Source organism: Microcebus murinus, chromosome 13, assembly GCF_040939455.1.
Source record: "Microcebus murinus isolate Inina chromosome 13, M.murinus_Inina_mat1.0, whole genome shotgun sequence".
Classification (NCBI taxonomy): Eukaryota; Metazoa; Chordata; class Mammalia; order Primates; family Cheirogaleidae; genus Microcebus; species Microcebus murinus.
Window position 1 is genome coordinate 50,787,164 of NC_134116.1, and position 23,187 is coordinate 50,810,350.

A 23,187-nucleotide genomic window follows, 5' to 3' on the forward strand; every position below is an offset into this window, starting at 1 on the left:
GCTCTCTGCCTCCCAGAGAGCTAGGATTACAGGCGTGAGCCACCATGCCCGGCAAAGTCAATGTATATTAAAACCATGAGCTACAAAGTATTATGCAACAATTTACATAATTCCATTTTACATTTTAATTCCATTAAATTAAAGTTTAGGCTTAGATAATTGTGATTCTTTCTCTGTTTTTTTCTTTTTTCTTTAGATATGTAACTCTGTGGGGCACAAGACAGTTTTTGTTGTGTAAGACTAACTGTGGAATATCTAGCATATCTTACCCCTGTAAATGCTGGTAGCATCACCTCAGTCATTGTAACAACCAAAATGCCTCCAGAAATTTCCAAAATTTCTAGAATGCTTCCAGGTGTTGTTAAGGCCTACTGAGAATCACTAGCTTAGAGAAAAACATGAACTGAAACCATTATTCGTATAATAGATTGTTTCTAACTAGAATGGCAAGAGTGACATTACTAATTACATCCTTTGTATTGGAGTGTCAAACCTTCTAAGAACTTAAATATTTCTATCAAGGTAAAATGAAGGGAATTTTGATTTTTAAGTGCTTGAAGGGCTTGGTAGCCAAGAACTATGTCAGCTAAAGGCATAAACTATGGTCTCTGATGAATGTAGCATCCTTATGAAACTTGGAAGAAATTGAATTTGCTTGGTTCCATAGGTAATCCAAAGTCCTGATTTTTATGGATCCATTCTGAGTAGATATGTAGTTTATATTCATTCTGAGTAGATATGTAGTTTATATACATTCAGGTGTTTTAGACTGCCTGTCACAAAAACTCCCAGGACTAAGATCAGAAGGAAATCCATTTGAACTGCCCTTCTCCATCGGCCATTTCTGTCTTACCGCAGGCTCCCTATCCTTTGCCAGAACAGCCTCTTACTTGAGCAGCTTAGTTGATAGCAATTCATATATTTATATGGACATATCTGACTTGTATTTTTAGCCAAAATTAGGCCTGTAGCAAGATCTAGGATACCTAAACCCTTATTTTGGTTGGTGCTGTTGAGAAATGTTAGATTTTTAGGTGGCACCTGTTTTTTTGAGTGTAACTTTTATGCGAGTTAGAACATTCAATAAATAAACTGGTTAATATTTTTAATAGGGATGGGGAAAAGACGAAACTATAGAATGCTTTGTCTTTTGCTAGGAACAGTACTAGATATTTGATGACATGTGCTTTTAGCTATCAGAATCTAGAAAGTGATTGGTTTATTTACTTTTTAATTTTTATGGTACATGTAGCAGCTCTTTCAAAGTGGTACAAGAAAACTTCATGTGCAGCTGTTGTAAAAAATAAATATATTGAAATTGTGAATCCTAATGACCTATGAATGACAGAAATTTTCATCACTATAAGTCTAATTACCTATAGTGATGTGAATATAATTTTACTAACCTACTGTGAATATAAAAAGTTTTTTTGGTAAGTGTTTAACCTGTTAAAATGATTTAGAATACTTTTTTCTCTGTCTCTCCAGCTCTTTTCTCTCTCCTTCCTCGAGGCAGAACTACACGTAAATCATTCCAAAACAATTAATGCTGCTTTAGTCACAAATTATTGATTTTTCTGTTCATAGTGTATGTAGAATTGCTGCTCTACTTAGATTCTAAAATGAGGCGTTTTAATTGTGTTTTCCAGGAAGATATGAATTTAAATGAAGATAAAAAGGCACCATTGCGGGAAAAGGACTTCAGTATCAAAAAAGAAATGGTGATGCAGTACATTAATACTGCTTCTAAGACAGTAAGTAAAACTGTCAAGTTGAAAAATACAGCTGAACATGTTGTAGTATGGAAAACAATGCATTTGTCTAATGAAGTGCTTAAGGTTGTAGGCAACAATAATCAGAGGACTTCTGAATTTATAAGGGCATGAGTACTATAATTTATTTAATTTAAAAATATTTCTCATAACTTCTAAACTACTTTTGTTTTTTTAGCTAGTTACATTGCTAAGAAACACTGTGGTGGGTCTACATTAAGACACTTTTCCTCATTACTGAATTAAGATGGTTATTGATTTCTAATGTTACTTATAAACAGGGATAATATTTGTATTATAAAAAAGTAAGAATGATTTTATTGTAACTATCTAAATCACATACATAATAGTGGCTTAGAGACATATCTTTAATGTGAGTTTCCCTATGGCTAAAATTATCTTGTAACAAATTATAAACATAGGTATTTAAAGGAGCATTAAGCCTCCACAAGGCTGCCAATTTTCCAGGGGAACATAAAATATGTGGGTGGAAGTAATGACTAAATGTTTAAGAAACCATGACTGGCACACAGAATCAATTGCATTTATTTCATGGAACAACAAATGAGCTTGGCTAATAATATACAAATTGTGAATAAATGGATTGGATGAAAACTATAAAATGGAAGCCAGTGAAGAAGCAATCAGTAGAACGACAGCAGAAAATGATTTTGGCTGAATTTAAAATGGAATTGGATTAGAAAAGTAGCTTAACATACTAGTTTTCATTGTATACTTTAACCTAAGGCCAGGTTACAAGAACATAAGTTATTTATATTTTAACTCCATTTATCTACTAGACCAGTCAGTGACTCTGAGGTATTTCTTTTGGAAGAAAATCTCAAATGATGTTAATTTTTAAATATGTCTCATGTTTTGGCAGCCTGGTTTCAGGTCTGGAACTCACTGTGAGTACTGCACTTTTTATGGCTACTTATATAGATGGGCTATGATTCCTGCTATTGTGACATTGATAGTAATTGCTTTTGTCTCTCAATGATACTTAGATATCACAAATTGGCATTGGCGATTTAGGAATCAGAGCTCTGGTGTTTTGGATCTGCTTATTTATCCTCTGTTTGACCTTGGGTGTTGTCTTTTACCTTTGTGATTCTCGTTTTCCTCATCCATAAAATGGGAAGATGTACATCATGGACTTGTTATCAGAATCAAATTGTTTATTCCACAATTAGAACATGACATATTTTACAATGGATGGCTGCCTTCTGTGGTAGCAGTGGCGGTGGTAGCAATTGTTCAGTTTTCTTTGTGATTTGTTTATTATACCATAATTAAAAATGTAGGAAGAAGTATATTAATGAAAATAATTTGCTATTGGTGAGTCCACATTTCTAAGACATTTATTTGTTTATTCAACACACATTTATTAAGTGCCTATGTGTCTGGCAGTATTTTAGGCACTGGCAATGGGGGCACCAAGATAGTTTATCACTGTATCTTGTTGAGCAGCATTGGACACATAATAGAAACACACAAACACATAGGTAGAGGAGGTGAAATGTGATGTGGGAAAAAAAAAAGCAGGTTTTTTGTCTTTGTAAATGTTTTGTACAGTCGGTGATGACTACCCCGTTAGGGAGTTTTAAATCTAACAAGCATGAAATCTTTTACTATAATTACAAGAGATGCTATGTCAGTTAGAACTGGTTTAGAAAACCTTGGCATAATAGTGCATTTTAATTCTTGAATTTGAGATAAGTAGACTTTTAAGAGTCAAGCAAACCATTTTGAACTTTGTTATAATGGCACTATTTGAGTTTGCATTCACTAATTTTTAACTTTAATCCTTTAATCATTTTGCACTAAGGTTGGAATTTGTTTATCAGAATTAGGTAATTAAATTATCAGGATTGAAATAGATTAGTTATCTAAAGTGTGATTACAGCATTGACTCATTTAATTAGCGTGTGGAGGATCGTGGCTGTTACTAGGAAGGTTCTGAATAATTTGGCAGATGGTTAACGTTATAGAAAGTTCAAGCTGACCAGTCATTTATTTTTGTGCTGGAAGTAGAAACACATTTTATTAACTCCAGGGTACAGACTTTGTCATGCCACTTTATGTTAATGGCTATTGAAAAAGTTACTCTGAGCAAAACAGAATAAAAATTCATATATTGGTTGTTCTAGAGAAAATATGAAAAGGATAGAGGATAGAAAAGGTATACTTTTATGACTTTAGGCTTAGAATTTGCTTTGAGGTTCTCTTTTGTGTATAAACATTAATATTATGTTTTGGAAAGTAGTATTGTTTCCTATAGTTTATGGTTTGAAAATGCTTTAGAAACATTATTCCTCAAAGTAGGCCTAAAGTAGGCTTGAAATAGATAAGGTTGGTTTTTAGAATATTAAAAAAAAAATGCCATCAATCAGGATTATTTTCAAGACCTTAGTAAGTCTGGGTTTAGGTGGCCAATAAAATAAATAAAATAAAAACAACTTATGTAGTTAGGAAGGATTATTATAATTTTATTAAGAAAGTGTCATAGTTAGAGGCTGAAAATACCAGATTTGCATTTTTTTTTTTTTTTTTTTTAACTTCTTAGGGGAATGGGTATGTGACCCAGGTTTGTGCAGTATAATCTAGTGGGCGGGGATTCTGAGAAAGGTTTTTCTCCTTTAAAAGGATCTTGTGTAGGAGAGCCACTTTTTTCTGCAGTTGGATACAATTGTGAGAGGTTGGGGATGCTTGACATCATGGTGCTGCTGCTCTGGCTTAATGCAGTCCTGTCTCCAGACTCTTCATTATATGAGGTGATACATGTTCTTATTGAAGCTGCTTCAGGCTTTTTCTTTGCTGCTGTAAGCATCCTGGTATATCATCCACATATGTTTTTGCCTATTTTGTATCTCTCTAATTCACTGTGGAAATTACTGTTTCCATTCAAAGGAACATCTTAGGACCTTCCCCTCACCAGTGTATGCTCACTCAGAGCATAGATGAGAGAGGGTACTACAAGGCCCTTTGATCGTACCCTGATAAATTACTCAACTTAGCTGTTTAATGGAAAGTTTATTGGAGAAAACGTCTTTCATAAAGAATCCAGACTTAACTTTTGTTTGATTACACAGCTAGGGATTGAGACTATGATGCAGTTAGTGTAAGAACCTTCAAGGTAGGATGTGATATGAGAAGCAAAATGGAAGAGGATCCATAGTTCGCAAACAATACAAGAAGAAGAACATTCTAGACCACAACAGAGTATGTTCTCTTAAGCCACAACTGTCTAAGGATTTTCACTATTTTATAAATGGAAGGGAACTAAAATTTAAATATACAAATCATGTGGTATTGTTCTCATTCTTTATTATGGTTTAATTCTTTTTAATCCCTATCTTCTTTCAAAATGTTTAAAGCACAAATATTGTTAAAAGATGATTTTTTTGTAGTCAAGATTCTTGTGTTTGAATGGACAAACCAAGCTTAGGAGATATATTCTAAGGGAGTTGGTGCATTCACTTAGTTTTCTTTTCCCCTTTTCTTTTTGGGATGAGTACATCATATCCCAGGTCTGTGATACCAGTGTTTATGTTGGTGCTTATTTTCTTGTATGTGCTTGAGATGTCTTCAGGATGAGCTGTTTCTGGGTATATCTGGATAATGTGATAAAGTCTCTCATAATGGGGGTAATCGGAGACCATGGGTTAATTTATGCATAATTAAAGAATATATTAAAAAGGATTCCTGTTCAGAATAGGATTTAGATTACTAAGATACTTTTTTTCCTCCTCTATCACAAAGGATTAGTAAAAAAAAAAAGTACATTATACCTTTCCTATCTGTCAAGAGGAAGGAGTCTTCTATTATATTTGCTGTTCTACTTTTAGGTTTCTTAGGGTAAGCTGTGGCAATAAAAACTAGAGAAGTCCTGAGATGCCATACCCTATATCCCAAAAAAGTGGATATTTGAAAGAGGAAGAGGTTCAGAGGGGGCAGAGGGAGTGAGGCAGGAGAATCAGGGAGGCCAAGTTTGAGAGATAGGAAAGGAGGACTAGAAAAATGTCTGGTCCTCTGTGAGAGGTGGGGTTTTTGCGAGAGAGTGAGAGAAGTATAAAGAGCTTTTGAGGGAAATTCTGTTTCATGCTATGTAGTATAATGGGTTTATTACAGCTCTAAGAACCCATCAGTATAGATGAGCATTTGCTTTAGTAGTTCTATTCCCCCCCCCAGTTTATTTTTGTTTATCAAGATGATGCAACTGTCCAGACAGTTTACTTACATTCAGATTATAACTGGACTGTTACCTGTTAGCATGTAGTCTTTTTTTTTGGCTGTACCATTAGATGTGGATAAAATGCTTTAAAAAAATTTCTCTTTGAAATTTCTACTTCAAATTAAAAGCCCTTTTGGATACACTGGCTTGGAATCAGAGGTTGTTACAGGCTGCCCAGCTACCCTCATCTACATGTCATTGGTGTCTGTATTATAGCTCCAATAACATGCTTATTTTAGGTGGGCCAATATCAAGGGACAGCCTAATCTTGTATTTATTTCTAGGAGTCTTAATTAGAACATCTACCCTTTGTTTTTTATTTATGTTTAGTTTCTTCTCTTTTGATTTTTTTTTCCAGGGGAAGAAACAGAACTCTTCTTTTATAAATGTTCCTACAAGTTTGCTAGCTCCCTCTGACTTTTTCAGTTTTTTTCTTTCCTAGTCAAGCTGGCTTCTAAGTGAATGTGAGGGCTTTTCTGAGGCATTTATTGGAAAAGTTTGGGTAAAGTTTAACTTTATTCTTTGAACCTTTCCTTAAGTATTGCTGTAGTTCTTCCCTAGACTTTTTAAATAAGAAAGTTAAATATTAAGTATTAAAGAACATAACTTTAAAAGGCACAGAGAAAGACCATAACAAAAGTTATAATCATTTTTAATATTCAAAAGACTAGAACAGCATGTTGAAATGACTGAGTCTACATTGAGTTTATAAGTGTAGGATTATAGTTTGTCATACATGCGTGTATGTATATATTTGTGTGTATGTGTATATGTATTAATTTATATAATATAGTATTTAAAAGTATTTTGAAAAGTCTTATGGCAACATTGTTCCAACTCTGTAGTGTATGATATATTCAAGTATGGAGGCCAGGATATTCTGTAATATCATCCTTCTAGGTATATCCTGATCAGAAAAGAACTATGTTTTGAAAAAATATTAGTCATATATTCATATTTATATATACAGTTGTCCCCCTGTACTGCAGGTTCTGCATCTGTGGATTGAAAATATTTGGGGGAAAAAAATCACATCTGTACCGAACATCTACAGATTTTTTTTTCTTGTCATACTTCCTAAACAATGTAATATAACAATTATTTACATAGCATTTACATTGTATTAGGTAGTATACAGGAGGATGTAACTAGATTATATGTAACTACTATGCCATTATATCAGGGACTTGAGCATCTGCAGATTCTGGCATCTATGAGAGGTCCTGGAAGCAATCCCCCATAGATACCAAGAAACAATTACATTTCTTCTAGATGAAAAATCTGGAGTTGATTTTAGTTTTAGCATTAATTTGTTAATATTAGTGAGGGCATTTTAATACCTTTCGGTGTCTTTTTTTTTCTTGCTCAGAATACAGTTTCAAATATTAATTTTGGAAAGCAATATTAGATCCAAGTAAATCATGTTTGTTTTATTTTCTCTCATTTTTTGTTGTTATTATTTAAAGAGGTTTATATTTTGACCACTAGAAACTTAGATGAACCACAGTTTCATGCATTATTTTTAAAGTTAAGATGGATTATGTTTTGGCTTGTATTTTAGGTTAGGGATTTGATAAAAGCTTCTCTGTAACACAAAAGCTTAGTAAAAATCAGTAGTTGGTATATTAGAAGTATCTAATAACAATGCCCTTGCTTATGATACTTCACCTGTTTGTTTCCAGGTTTTGCTTGCTGGCTAGGAGAAAATTTCAGAGCCTCAGGGTGATGAACCAATTTCTTGTTAAGACTATTTCCTAATAATGTATCTGGCGCTTTAATTTCCATTTGTGCCTATATAGGATAGGTTTTATTTATGCACAATTAAAATGATCTTCCAACAGCACAGATTCACCCATATTCCTTATGAGTTGTTTCTGGGCAGCACTAGTGGTGGTTAATGTTCTCTACTATTACTGCATTTTGTTTTTGTTTAGGTAGGAGATGATAATGAAGAAATTGATCTTTTTTACATGAAGAGATTATATTAGGCTAAAATTAGAAGTGTATGTTTTGGTCTTTTAAAAATCTTATTGGTAGTTAAGATATCTTTTCTTTTATTATAGGACTTTTTTAAAAAGGATTCACCAGATATAGAAAAACTATTATTTACTGAGTTGGTTAATGATACTTACACCAATTGTCGTCATTATAGGTCTTTCTGAGGTTGTTTTTTTAACTTGGTTATTGGGTTGTTTCTTGGCCTAAGACATTTTTCTATGCTCATACTTACATTTTAGATGTTTATGAACATAATTATACTTATCATGTCTGTTAACCATAAATGTAGTGATAACTTTGAAAGTGCCAGTAAGAAGAGGCATATGATTATGATGAAGATAAAAGTAATGAGAAAATATCCATATATAAAGAACCTTTTGAAAGAAAGAACACTTCTGAAGGAAAAAGTGAAAAAACTAAAAGTGCTATATACATACAATTGTCTTTCAATGAGAAAAGGGGATAGGTAATTGATGAAATGAGAAGAAAAAAGTAGCCAGGAACAATAGCTCTCAGTCTTGATATCCAGTAGAATCCTCATTCTGGGATATTTAAATATCTCAATGTGCAGGCTCTTCCTTTTAACAGTTGCATAAACTAATTCCTGTGCATGAGACCCAGGCATCAGTATTGAGTGAAGCTCTGCTGGTGATTTCACTGTGTAGCCACAAATGAGAACTACTGGGCCATAGAAGATGGACTTTATCTCCAGATGTCTTTTCGTGTAACATTGATTCAACAAGAGTCTAGGAGTTGATAGAATTGAAAGGCTAAGCTTATACTATTTACTAATAAAACTGTATTATCTAGCCACTGAGGCGTCAAGGCTAGTTTGCCATGTGTACAACATCAAAATGAGTGTTTAAGTGGCATACATCCTGTAGCTACTAAGAAGTTCTCTATGGCACTTGGCCACATATAGAAATCATCAAGGGGAAGGTCAACTACTTTAATAGAGAAGAGCCTACGGTGTTTTCGAAAAAGATGCCCAATAGAGCAGGTATCAGCAAGGAGGAGAAGAGTATACCTGATTATAAAGCTTCAGTGAACTAATTCACCTTCCCAGTTGGTAGCATTAAACTTAAATGCCTAAGTTGTTTTGAACTTAAGGGATATCCTTTCAATTCTTGGTTATTCTAAAAGGGAATAAATTCTACATATACTTAAAAAAATCTTTAATGGGTTAATCAGAAGGCATTTGTTCCCAATCTTATGGTTTCCTGATTTATTACCATTTCTTAACCGGTACAATATAGAGGTTTCCTCCATAACCCTGAAAAAAATAAATATGGTTGGTATAGCTTTTATCGTCAATGTGATATAAAATTATTATTATTATTTTTGAGACAGAGTCTCACTTTTTTGCCCAGGCTAGAGTGAGTGCCATGGCATCAGCCTAGCTCACAGCAACCTCAATTTCCTGGGCTCAAGTGATCCTACTGCCTCAGTCTCCTGAGTAGCTGGGACTACAGGCATGTGCCACCATGCTAGGCTAATTTTCTTTTTGTATATATATATTTTAGTTGGTCAATTAATTTCTATTTTTAGTAGAGATGGGGTCTCGCTCAGGCTGGTTTCGAACTCCTGACCTTGAGCAATCCGCCTCCCAGGGTGCTAGGATTACAGGCATGAGCCACCATGCCCAGCCTATAAAATTATTTTTAAATCCCTTCATTATCAGAAAGCCTTCCAGAGTAGATTAAGTAGATTAGGGACATGTCTGTGATTCATTGTGGTGTGAAAACAAAATAGTCTGAATATAAATTCAGACAATCTTAAATTTTGACTGTTCCTTGTGTATTAACTGTTACATTAGATTTTATTTGTGGAATTTTTCTTGGAAAATTATATTGTACTGTTTCAGTGAGTTTAAAATAATTTTCTGGCATTATTTTTGTTAAGGATGACTTTGTTAAACTCTTGTTTAGTAGACATTAGTAGATATTAGTTTTTTTTTTAATTCACTTTAGGTCTGGAATATGTCTTAGAGTATCTCCAAGTGAGGAGATGCAAATGAGGGAAAGGTCCAGGAAGTATGTGACATCCCCACATTAATGCTGTAGGGTTTCATTTTTTTTAACCCTTTGTGAAATAAAACACAGTTATAGAAAACATTAAAAAACAAATATGTAATGAATTATCATAAGAAGAACACCAACCAGAGTAATTAATAGAACCTTGCCAACCATCCCAGAAAACCCTCCAGCTACCTTGTCCCACTCTAATACCCCTCTTCAGATTTGTGTATATTTTCTCCTAAAAGGAATCGCTATCCTGACTTTTGTGGGAATTACTTCCTTGAGTTTCTTTATAGTTTTTTTACCCACAAGGGCATCCTCAGACACCATAGTTTATTCTTGCTTATATTTTAAAATTTGGAATATCTTCAAGTCTTTTGTAATCTTCAGGTTTCCCATCCATTCTCTTATTTTATCCTAGACTTTCTGAATTGTGCTGATTTGCAGACTCATGGTAAAGTTAACATGTTTCTCTGCCCTCTGTTATTTCCTGGAAAGAGGCAGCTAGATCCAGAGGCTTGATCAAACTCAGGTTTGTTCTCTTTAGCAAGACTGTACAAAGTGTTATTTTCTTTCATCAGTAGGTATTTACATGTTGTTTGCAATTAAAATTCTGTCATTTCATTTTCATTCTTAGTTGAAATGTCTCTTTTATAAAGAGATACTTTCTCTCAAATACTGATTGATTACTTAGTGATAAAGGAAATTTAGGACAAATGCTTAATTCTTTCCCTTTATTGGCAGCTTTCAAGATATGGAATCGGGTCTCTGTCATCCTCTGGAGGTGACGACTTATTTTAATATCATTTAATATCATTAAGAATTTAATCATTATTACTGTTAGTGAAGCTCAAATTGTCCCATCTTTGTTCAGTGGGATCTTATCTAGTTGGCCTCTAATCATTTTGCTCTAATAGCTTTGGATTGTTTTTCACTTCTACCTGGTAAGATAAGATGATCCAGCGCCTTTTGTATATTTCCCACACTAGACACCAAATCAGTCATTTCCTTTAGTGGGGAATGGTATTTCAAGACTACAGTGTGAGGCCCAAGAATGCTTACTGCCCTTCTTGCTAGTGGGTTTATTGCTGTTTCTAGGCCTTTTTAGTGGAAAGATAGGAAAAGAAAAAAGAGTATTTAAAAAGTGTTTCTTTTGTATATGCTGTCTCTATTTATAATTGATGTTTTTATTGTATTATACCTACATTGAGCATATAGCCATTACATTCACTCTCTTCCTTTCAGACCTCATTTTATCTATGACTAATGGAATTTTAATGCTATCACCAGTCTTTATGTTGATATTTCTTTAGATGTTTTGTTTGTTTGAGGTTTGGTCTTTAGTAGATTCCTCAAAAGGGCTCATAACAATAATATTCTCTGAATTTTGCATGTTGATAATAGTATATGCCCTTTATTGCTGAGAGTCAGTTTTGCTGGATATAAAACTTTTGATTCATAGTGTTTTTCCTTAGGATCTTGAATAAATTATACTATTTTCTTCTAGCATAAAGCATGAGAGCATTGCTGTCAAAAAGTCAACTAATAACTGATTTTTATTCCTTTAAGGTTATTGTCTCTTATCTGCATGTCTGAGTTGGGATTATCAAGTATGCACTCTGCTCTTTCATTGTGTACCTTTTAAACTTTTTTTTTTTGGTTAAATTTCATTAACATATTTTTTAATTTTCAGGGATCCTATTATCGGCATTTTGGGTTTTTACTTATCTTTAATATGCTACTTTCTCCCAAATGCTTTTCATCTTATTTTTCATTTCTTTTTGATTTTTAAAAATTTCATTTATTTCAGCCTGAATCACTAATGACGTTGTTTAATCTTCTGTTCCTTCTAGTTTTTTTTTTTTTTTTTTTTTTTTTTTTTTTTTGAGACAGAGTCTTGCTTTCTTGCCCAGGCTAGAGTGAGTGCCGTGGCGTCATCCTAGCTCACAGCAACCTCAAACTCCTGGGCTCAAGCGATCCTCCTGCCTCAGCCTCCCGAGTAGCTGGGACTACAGGCACGAGCCACCATGCCCGGCTGATTTTTATATTATATATATTAGTTGGCCAATTAATTTCTTTCTATTTTTATGGTAGAGACGGGGTCTCGCTCAGGCTGGTTTTGAACTCCTGACCTTGAGCAATCCGCCCGCCTCGGCCTCCCAGAGTGCTAGGATTACAGGCGTGAGCCACCGCGCCCGGCTGTTCCTTCTAGTTTTGTTTCAGAAATGATTTATTTCTATTTTTTCCTTGAGTTTCCTTACTTCATTTCTGAGTTTATCTTACTCTCCCTTTTATATTTTTTCATGTCTTATATATTCTCTTAATGTCTCTTAGCCCATTTGAAATTGTAAGTTATAGTTTGATTTATGGGTTTGTCTTTGAGGTGTAGGTATCTTTCTGCTTTTGTAGGAATGTTCTGTTCAATTTGATTTCACTCTTAGCACTTTCTTCCAAATGTAGGGTCCTGGCCTGTAAAGGAATCTTGGCACCTCACTTCAGTGTTAACAGTTCATGAGACATACTGCTCTAGCCTCTAAAGATTTTTTCTGGGCCTCATGTACTCACCCACAGGTGGAGTGGGCCAAACTCCTCTCAGCTTTAGCTGCTGTTCTTAAGTAGACCTTCTGAGATGTACAGTCAGTACCTCTGGACCATTTTGGGGTTCTCTTATTTTCATGTTCATAAGTACTGTGTTGCTTTCCCCTGCATCTTGCCACACAAATGTTGCTACCGTGCAGGTATTGTGCCTGGTGGTTTTTCTCCAGCTGCCTGTATTTTGAGGATTGGGGAGAAGATACTTAGTTGTTCAATGTTATTGGGTTTTTTGATTTTGCTATTATTTTCTTTCTTTCTGTGGGCATCCAGGGAGTTTCCAAAACTATACTCTGCTGCCATCTGCCCAGATCCTACAGTCTTCTGGTTTTGAATCTCATATTCTTTTCTTTATTCAATATCAGTTTATGTGTTTGGTTAAAAAACAATTCAGAGTTATTAGCATCCCCTACCCCCAAGTTTTAGGGGAGAAAGGGATGACATTTATCTATGTAACTTTAACTGATAGCTCAAGGTTTTGACATTTATTTCATCTGTAAACTTTCATCAAACCTCTTAATGGTCCATGACCTACAAATAGATTTAAATAAAACACTAGTTTTAGGCTTAATTTCTATGCTATGCTTGTGCAGTGCTATCATCTCCTCATGTAGTTTCAATTAAGTTATGCAGGATGCATCTTTTTTCTGTATCCCATTGATAGTGGGAAAATTCAAACTGCCCTTTGGTACTGTACCCCACCCCTGGAAAAATAGGTCTCATCTGCTTGTGTGTGTCTATAAATTAGTGAGTGTGTTAAATCTATCACAGCGTGAAATCACTTCAAACGCTGTGAAAGACTATCTTAAAGAATTTAAATTGATTGCAGATGTTAGTGCAATTAAGCAGGCCTGATGAGCTCAGAATCATGTTTCTCAGATTTGAATATGAATGCATTTAAAAAAAATTATAGTGATGTACTCCATGTAAATGGAGTGCACAGACATCGGAGAGTTTTTTTTTTATCACCTTCTGTTTTAAAATGGTTCAACATGAAAAGTGATGTGTGATCCCTTGTGCAGATACTTGTATTACTTAGAATAAATGTATATATTATTTGAATTAAGTATGTAGTTCCATACCATCCTTAACCAACTAGAATTGACACTGAATGATTATTTCTTTTGTTATTTCATTTGTCTGCCAATTAGTTTGTCTACCTTTTGTGCCTGTAATTCATTTAAAAATTATTCTATAGACAGAGAGAAAGTGTAATGTTATTTCATACACATTATTAAGAAGAAAAAAATGAGTATAAAAAACAAGCCAAATGAATTGGCTTAGATAATAGAAGCATAGGACTGTGTTTTACTCATGAGGTGAGACCACTCGATTGATAAAACTCTACCTACCTTAGGTTGCTTTTGCTTTAAGCTGATGAAATATAAAAGAAAGTTTTCTAGTTATTAGTTTAAAATATAACATACTGGGTTGCAAATTAGAGAGTGAATTCTGAAATAGGACTCTCACAAACTTAAGTAGAGTGTATGCTGTGTTCATTTTCAATTTATTTCAAATTGATCCGTGCACATTAACTAATTAAACTCATCAATTTCTGTAACACATTGTAAAATGTTATGGACATTAGGGGTTTATTATATATATGGTAGAAAGTACAAAAATGGTGAGTAATTGTATTTAGATATTGTTTTAAATACTAAGAAAATCATTGAAGTCTTATTTGAAGTATAACAACATTAATGCTTGTAAATAGGAACAAAGAATGCATTATATTTTTTTAGATAGTAAAAATTAAAACTGTTCTACAATATTTTATAATAGTTTATTTTACTCATAATGGCAGACTATATTTCGTTTCTAGGAGTCAAGAGTCTAGCTTTGTTGCTTCCAGTTTTGTGATTTCAGAAAATTCATTATTACTCTCTAGGACTCAGTTTACTAAATTATATTATAAAATCTAGGGGTTTTGGTGTGGGAAAGTATAGAATAGAGGTAATGCTTAAAATCCCTTAACAGTTCAAGTCCCAGCTTCTTTCTTTCTTTCTAAAATATTATGGGGATACAAATGCTTTTGGTTACATGTATCAATTTTGTTATGCTTGAGTTAGGGTTAAAAGTGTGCCCATCACCCAGATAGTGTTCATTGTGCCCATTAGGTAGGTTTTTGGCCATCTTCTCCTTCCCTTTCTCCCCCTCTCCACCCGCTGCTTGATTTCCACTGAATTTTATTTCCTTCTGTGTCCAGGTTAGCTCTTATATTTTGGGTCAGTAGTCTTCAAAAATTTTGGGCTACTTACCCCAATGATTTTTTTAAAAAGTTGATTATATGTTCCTGAGCCAATATAAGTTTGTTTATTATAAACATGCTCATTGTGCTACTACCTCATATTTGTTATATTCATTTTATGTATAATATAGATTATATTAAAATGTTAAAATATATTTTATTTCAACATGTGTGAGTTGGAAAATGTAAATAAAATAAATTAATGTATTAATATTTCATTACCCTTTTAATATTAACATGAAAATTTTGCTTCATTCACAAATGAAATCAGTTTGTTTTTTTTTATTTCATTTTTATCACAGTTTGGGTATGCCAGATTCATGACATAAACTAATGAACATGCCTTTTTTGTACTCTGAAATATGTTTATATTGCAGATTATTTGATGATTTGTTATTTTAAAGGACTATAAAACTTTCTGGGCTTTGGTGCCTTTTTAAAGATAAAATTTTAACTTTAAAATATCTTTTATTAGTTTTCTTCTAAAAATTATGCTCTAGTGTCTACTTCTCTAATTTAATTTTAAATTACCCATTCTAGTCTATCCCTTATAATTGAACTTGAGGTTATGTGCAAATAGACACGCAGTAACCATTGCATTTCTCCAAAGTTCATGGCTGACCTCCATCTCGCCCATTTCAACCCGTTCTTGTTCTTGCCTGTACTGGTTCTTCTATTTTTGTACCACCAACCAGCTCTTGTTCTCCCTTTAGCCACATTTAATTAAGAATTCAGTTTCAATTTGCTGTTTTGACTATTGGAGTAGTACTTGAAGGATCTCAGTAAGATATAACATGCTCTGGCTCTGCCTTTATGCCTTGCCCTTGGAGGAAAAAGACATAAAGACGTGTATTCAGGCAAGATATATCTGTAAAAGAATATTACCTTTGTGAAATCCATCATTGTCCACATGTGATGGGCATCTTGGAGGCTCACAAACTTGATTGGTCAACATGGTAAGATGCAATATGCATTTTATGAGCAGGTATACTATCTAAGCTAATAGAGACTGATATATAAAAATCCAAATGTCACTTTAGTATTTTATAATCAGAAATATTACTCTTAAGATTCTGTTAATACTATTCTCTTCTTTCCTCACAGAACAGTCTATAGAGAAAGCTAAATGATAGAGAGTTGCTTACTTGGTTTGTTGGATGATGCACTGTGGAGATAATGGAGCATGTATTTAGACTAAGTTAGATCCTGCTGTGTATGCTCATAGCATCATATGCTTTTCCTTAATTAATGTGATAGACTAGAAACTTCATGAAGGCAAAGAATACCTGTTGCATCACAAACTAGATATTTGTATTTATATGTCTGGGCACTACCTTTCCTGGGAGGCTCAATAGAATTCTATAGAACTTTGGATCTCTGGTCATGTTTGCAGGTACCATGCAGACTGGCTCCTTCTCCAGCACATGTTCACTATTCTTAGAGTAAAATTGATGAGGTCATACTTTTTATGGTAATTAAAATAAATTCATTTTTATTTTTAGATCTCAGTTGATGTTGGTAAAAATGTATGATCTCTTGTCATTTTAATGGAAGGCTCATATTATCTCATATGTTGGTCTTTCCTAATTTGATTATCTGAAGTTAACTATAATTTAAGATTTGGGTGTATCTTGTAGTTGGCAAAAATGTATCTTCTCTAAAGTATACTTCTTGCTGGTTATTTTTTAAAGGGGAATCAGACAGGTACTGGTGTTCTTATTTTCTCACTATTTAGATTTTATAGCTTATGATCTTTATATTTTCACCTGTAATTTTTGAGAATTTTCTTAGGACACTAAGGTTGTTTAATCAAAATGATTAGAAATTCTAAGATCTACTTGTTTAGTAATCAAGTAACATTCTAAGCATCATTCATTTATTCAGATGCTCAAATTTAAAATTATTAAAATCAAAGCTATACCTTAAAAGGATAGAGCATCATTTAGTGAAGCGATTGCTAACCAATGTGAAATAATTTCTTACTATCTTATTGCTTTGTCTGGTCTACTTAAGTGAAAAAGGCCTATGATTTCTAAATACTTTTCACATTAACACTGCTGTAGAAGTAATGCTTTTTTTGGTAATATATGATCAGAATTCAAATACTGTTTAAATGTAAAATATATAAATAAAAAATGGATGAGTGAATAGAATGGCTTTAAATAATGTTATATAGTTTTATTTAAGATTAATAGCAAAACCTAAGCTAAGAATGTCATTAATGGGGAATGTGTTAAATAAAGGTATTTAAAATAAAACAATTTTAGCAGTTTTTTTTTTTTCTTTCAGAAGTGATGCATTGTTGCAGAAAATTTAGAAAATAAAAGACATCATGAGAAAGGGGAAAAAAATATCCTACCAAAGACACGGCACTTAGCTAAAATATTAAGGCGGTTTTGATTTGTGAAAAAGCCTAAAAAGGAATATTTTAATAGTAAAACTGGGCTTCCATAGCAGAAAAATTAATTAGGACTTTTTCTGTTATGTCAGAGTTTTGGCAGAAGCCCAATCACTGAGTATAGCAGGTGCCAGAACAATGCAGCCATGAGAAGAGCTTGTGAAACTGATTGTGCTGCCATTAGGCTATCATCTACTTTGAGACTATATAAGAATAGGTTCACAATTATTTAAGAAATGGAAGATAGACGGGCTTTCTTTGGAGAGAGAGGTATCACAGTGCTGTGGCAGCATTTCCAACCCCTTCTGAGGGACTGAAGGGCAAATGGGTGGGCATTTGATTGAACCAGAAGTTGATGTGTATCCCTTCCAGTTTGGGGACACAGGGATTGAATCTTACTCTATTTGCGGATGGTAGCCTCTAAAGGCAAGAGGCTGTTTGAGCTGCTTTGATTGCAGAGCAAAGAAAAAGGATTAGACCTATGGTTGGAATAAGCTGGACTTGCACCAAAACATTGGCTAGACATCCACCTTTCAGAAGAGGTTGATTTTGAATTGTTTCCAAGTTTTATCCAGGGGGACCACCTGTATATGTGGTGACCCCAATAGAGTCTATGTAGGCTGGACTGCTAATTCTTCAGCAAGGAACTCTCTGAGTAACCCTTATGAGCATTCCACAGAAGATGTAGTCAACACTTGGATATCAGTCACATCCAGAGGACAGTGGCACCAGGGTATAATAGTGGTACCTGAATATAGCAGTTTTTTTTTATCTTACTTCCCCAATCCCTCCATCCTTGAAGGTGCCAGAGGAAACCTGATGAGTTGGCATGGTAGAAATGAGGAACGAGGTGGGAAAATAGTGAAGATCCAAACCCTATTCATCACTATAGATTTCTTAGTCTGAGTGAGGTTAAAATTGAGGAACAGGAGAAACTTTAAATTAGTTAAGGTTGAGGTAATATTAGACCTGTCTCCTCAGAAAGAAAAACTTACTTTTCCATACTAGGCTAGATAAGTTATATGAAAGTTAAAATATCATTCTGAGATGATATTACTTAAAACAGTAAAAAGCTTTTGAATAGGTAGTATAGGAGAGAGAGCAAGGTAGTAAACAAACTTAGAAGAATGAAAAACTAAAAATATTTGCTATGTATCAATAATGTTTAAAGAATACCTACAAATCATTAAGAAAAAGATGAACAACCTAATAGGAATACATTTAGTTAATGTGTATAGGCAATTTACCCAACAAGAATTTCAAATGACATACAGCCATTTGAAAAGATGTTTAATATCAATATGTAAATTAAAACTAGTGTGTCTGTCAAAATAGAAAAACTAAAAAAAGATTATTGACAGTAAATGTTTGGTGAAGGTGTAGAAATATATATCAATGCAATCTTTTGGGAGTATAATTTGGCAGTATCTATCGAAATAAAAACTTGTATACCCTCCTGATCTAACAGTCTGTTGTTTTGATTCTATTTTATAATAATAGCTTGAAAGTATAAACATCTAGGTATCAGGGTGTTCCTTGTAGCCACTGTGTGAAATGTCAACAAATTTAAAACAACCAAAGTATCTATTAATATAGAAATGATTAAGTAATTTATAGTATGGTCATACAGTTGATGGATAATGCTGGTAATAAAAATGAATGAGTTAGATCTGACTTGGAAAGTTACCCAATATTAAATATATATATATATATATATATATATATATATATATATATATAAACACATGTATGGTATGAACCAATTTTTGTTTAAAGAAAGTTGTGTGTGAGTCCATATACATTTATTAATATTTGAATGGGCAGGTATCTGTGTATATCTGCCCATGTAAATGAAAACTCTTGATGGATTCTCACCAAACTTGTAAAACCATTTGCAGTGGTCACCTCACACTATGGTTGGAGGAACTGGGGCAAAGAACTTTTATTTCCTCATACATTTAAACAAAAATGAATAATGGGATTAGGGGTGACTTTTAGTTTTGGGTGTTTTTGTATATGTCTCAGGGTAAAATTTTTTGACAGAAATATGTGAAGAGGATAACGTGGGATAAAAAACTAGGGGAATGGGAGGGCAACCATCTATCAGATTATGTTAAACGTCTGGATGTGATAAGATGTAAACCATGAACTTAAATGATTGCTCTTTCATCATTAGGCTGCAATAATCCATTTTTTCTCCTGCTAAGTGCAGAGAAACTTGGATAAGTTAATGTGAGTAAGACAAAGGTCTCTAGCACTTCAGAGAGCTCACAGTTTAGTAGAAACAGAATGTATAAGCAGGTAAGAAGAGTACAATCTGGCATATGGGCCCTAAGTATATGGTAAAGTGCTGGATTATTGCCCCAGTACATTGTTGAAAATGCAATACTGTGACTTACTAGAGTTAATGGGAGAGACCTCGAACTCTCATCAGCATCTTAGCTGGCAACCTAAACATTGCAACAAGCTGCTCCTACTGTGGCTGTCTTTCTTCAAGTTTTCAGACTTGGTACCAGAATATATCCTTCTAGAATAATATTTTCTCAGGAGAAACAAAATCTGATGTTGTTCCTAATGGAGAACACCATTTTTCTCTTGTTTACCAAATCGTTTGCTACAGTGCAGATGGCCTGATAACATGGACCACATTTCAATTAGAAAAAATAAAAACAAATCAGCAGAGTTAATAGTATGCTGTTTGCAAAGCTTTTAAATGTGACTTGGAATAGCACACGGATTCATTTTATATTCTTGTAGTAAATTGGCACTCATTTAAGAATCACTTTTATTTACAGAACTTTAAAGTTTTGGAAACATCTGGGTAAATCTATGAATAATTTAAGTGTTCAGTTTGTGATCATTGCCAAATAGTGTTTATTTAAGCATTTACCTGTGTTACAATGCTTGATGTTGTAAATATCACCATAATGAAAAATATAGCAAACCTGGAGACCTGATTCACGAAGGAGGTATAATAGTACATTAAAATATATGAAAAGTATTATTTTATATTTGAGTAGTTCATGTGATTTTTATGTCTGCTTTAGAATTTATTAAGTATGATGTAAACTGATTTTCTTAATCTAAAGAATTACAGGACTGGATTTGATAATGTCTAAGTATTTTCCATTTCTGAAAATTCTTTGATTCCTTCATTTACTAGGTAATGCTGTTCAATTTACAATTCCTGCTTCCAAAACCATTTAGTTGAAAACTTGATATCTTCATCTTATAATACATCTTTTCAAAAATAATGTATAATCACTGTAGAAAATATAAATGAACAAAACATAAAATGAAAGCGATCCATGATTTCTCCACCAGAGGTAACTGTTAACATTTTTGGTTACTTTTTTTGTTTTTCAGTTCTAGAAAATGAGGTTGAGGATACCAACCTCAAAAGGTGGTTTTGAAAGTAAGGAAATATTACTGTATGTGTGGTGTCTCACATATATGTTAGATAATGCATCTAACAGTACTAATTATAGGTGTAGTCTTCAATTATTTTTTAAGTGTTAGCCTTCTGATATTCAATGGTGTCCTGATTATGTTCCAACTCTTTTTGTTCTGAGGTTTATTAGAGACCTTTAGTAACCTCCAGTATGTAGTATAAGGTACTCTTTGATAAATCTAGAGGTTTTTTAGTACTACCCAATTCTCCATTTGAAGGGAAATGTTAATGTTTATATAAAAGTTAATTCTGATAGAGTACTTACCTATAGAGAACAGGGAGGAACATCCCTTTTCCTCTGAAATTCATACAATAGTTATGGCCTGCCAGAGATTAGCATCCTCTTTCATTTGTGTAAAGGTGTAGTTGAAAACTTATCAATGAAGTTAGCAAGAATAAAAAAGATGGAGTGAGAATGAAAGCCTAGAGGAGAAACCCAGGAAAGCATAGTAACCAACTGTTACAGGTATAGCTACATCTATAGATACAATGTAGAGTATTAGAGAAGAATTACATGGGATAGCCTAGGGAGAGGACAGTTCAAGTAGGAAAATACAACAGTATCTTGCTTTAGGAGATTGGTGGGTGAACATTAGCAAGAAGTTTATGGATTAGGAGGTTCCTGATGGTCATTTGTAAATGCAGCTCTGGGAGAGGATTGATGGAGGAAGGTAACCACACCTAAGAAGTCTTATGAAGTGAGTGTCTATTGAGGAAGGAGGGTAGTAAATGTATACCTGACAGTGCTCAGTTGTTTGGTGCTGATGGGAAAAAGTTGAATTAGTAGCCTGAGGGGAAGCCAAACTGAGGGAGCTTTGGGTGAGAGAGTTAAAGGTTTGTGGAAAAGGAGTCACTAGAGAGAAAGAGATTGAAGATAAAAGAGGGAAATAGGTGCTGGGATTAGACTCATGGTTTGGGGTTAAAAGTCTTAAGGAAGTATGCTTGTTTCTCTGGGTAGGGAGAGCAAGTATAGATAGGAGAAACCTGGTTTCATTGACAAAGAAGAAAGTTGAGTCAGTTCAGCTTGTATAGCTTCACTATTCTCAGTGAAGTCAGGGGCAAAATCATGTGGTCAGAGTGGAGCAGATTTAAGGATCATTTTGAAAAGAGCTTATGGATTTTCAGCAAACATTGAAAAAATGGGATATGAGTAAAAATATGTGAAGGCTATCTTGAGGGCCCATTTCAATTGGGAAATATAAACAAATACTAATGCAGAATCCTGGTTCTTAAATTCTGTTTAGTACAGGAAATTTTTGTAAAAATGGGTCTTATGCAGCCCTCCTTCCCCTCTCTGAAAGATAAATATGGAGCTATTCTTTTTGAAAACGGTAGTGGGCCTTAGAAGCCATGTTAACTCTCTTATGGTCAGTTCTGAATCTCATCTACAGAAGCTTAGACTTCCAAAGGACATGATATAGATCCATACAGACTGTCCTGATGGGAGAGGAATAGAATGAACAGAAAAGGAAAATGATAAAGAGAAATGAAAACCTTGCTGTCAGCTTATTTTTGGCTACAAATAGGTCAGAACAATCCCCATCTGGAAAATAACACAAAAGTGATCCTGAGGTTAAGGCCTGAGAACAAATACGAGAACTGTTAAGTACTTTCTAAAATGAAGTATTAGCTATTGTATGTATAACTTTCTAGGTCAGTATGTGGAAGTGAGAATAAAACTTTTGTGAAAATTAGTTAAGAAAATTCTAAGCATTTTGTCACTATAGTTCTTAGAAGTAATTTTAATAATAATGTCAATTATACATAAATATCAAAAGCTTTAGCTATTGTACCTTAAGAAATAATTAGATTCTGTTTTTCTCAAAATCGTTAGTGACATTTTCTTTGTATATTCATATGTGGATATGTGGAGACTTAGGAACAGGGACATGGGTAGTGAGAATGGGAAATAATTTATATAGTACTAATTTTCTAGTACTGATATAAAAATCACAATGTATCAAACTTACATGTTTAATTGGGTAAGTAAATGACACTGTTAGTCAAATCTCTTTTGGTCATCCATGACAGAGGCCTAACTTGAACTAATTTGAGCCCAAAGGGAAAATTTTATTGGCTTACATACTTGGAATGGAAGAGATAGCCTTAGGATAGCTAGAATAAAAGTCTGAGGACAGAACATTTTCTCCCCTCTTCCCTTGGCCTCTTTCTGAATGTTGATGTCCTTTTCTCAGACTGCAGAGCAGATTTCTCCAAGAATTGGAAATCTTCAAACTGTAGAGTAAAACATAGGTATAATCAACTCTAAAAATAGAAGCTAAAACTGTTTGTATGACAGATTATGCATAGGCAAAAGACAAATAATAGATCTGGAAAAAAATATTTCTAATGATTTTGACAAAGAATTACTATTAATAGCTGTACCCTGCAATGAGGTTTTGTGAATTAACTGGACAAAAAAAGACCAAAGAACTACAACAGAAAAATAGACTAAGGATCTGAAAAGGCAATGCAA

At 33.7% G+C, this 23,187-nt stretch overlaps 1 protein-coding gene and 1 long non-coding RNA gene across 3 annotated transcripts in view; one reads left to right on the forward strand and one right to left on the reverse strand.

The window, feature by feature from the left end:
* DIAPH3 (diaphanous related formin 3) overlaps positions 1-23,187 on the forward strand; it is a 467,480-nt gene that overhangs the window by 65,052 nt on the left and 379,241 nt on the right. For both annotated transcript variants that reach the window (XM_076009404.1, XM_076009403.1), the window contains one exon: positions 1,650-1,754. In XM_076009404.1, coding sequence (XP_075865519.1) covers positions 1,650-1,754 — 105 coding nt within the window. The remainder of the gene's footprint in view (positions 1-1,649; positions 1,755-23,187) is intronic.
* LOC142874854 (uncharacterized) overlaps positions 22,704-23,187 on the reverse strand; it is a 49,366-nt gene continuing 48,882 nt past the window's right edge. The window contains exon 3 of the long non-coding RNA XR_012922443.1: positions 22,704-22,946. This is a non-coding gene — a long non-coding RNA (uncharacterized LOC142874854). The remainder of the gene's footprint in view (positions 22,947-23,187) is intronic.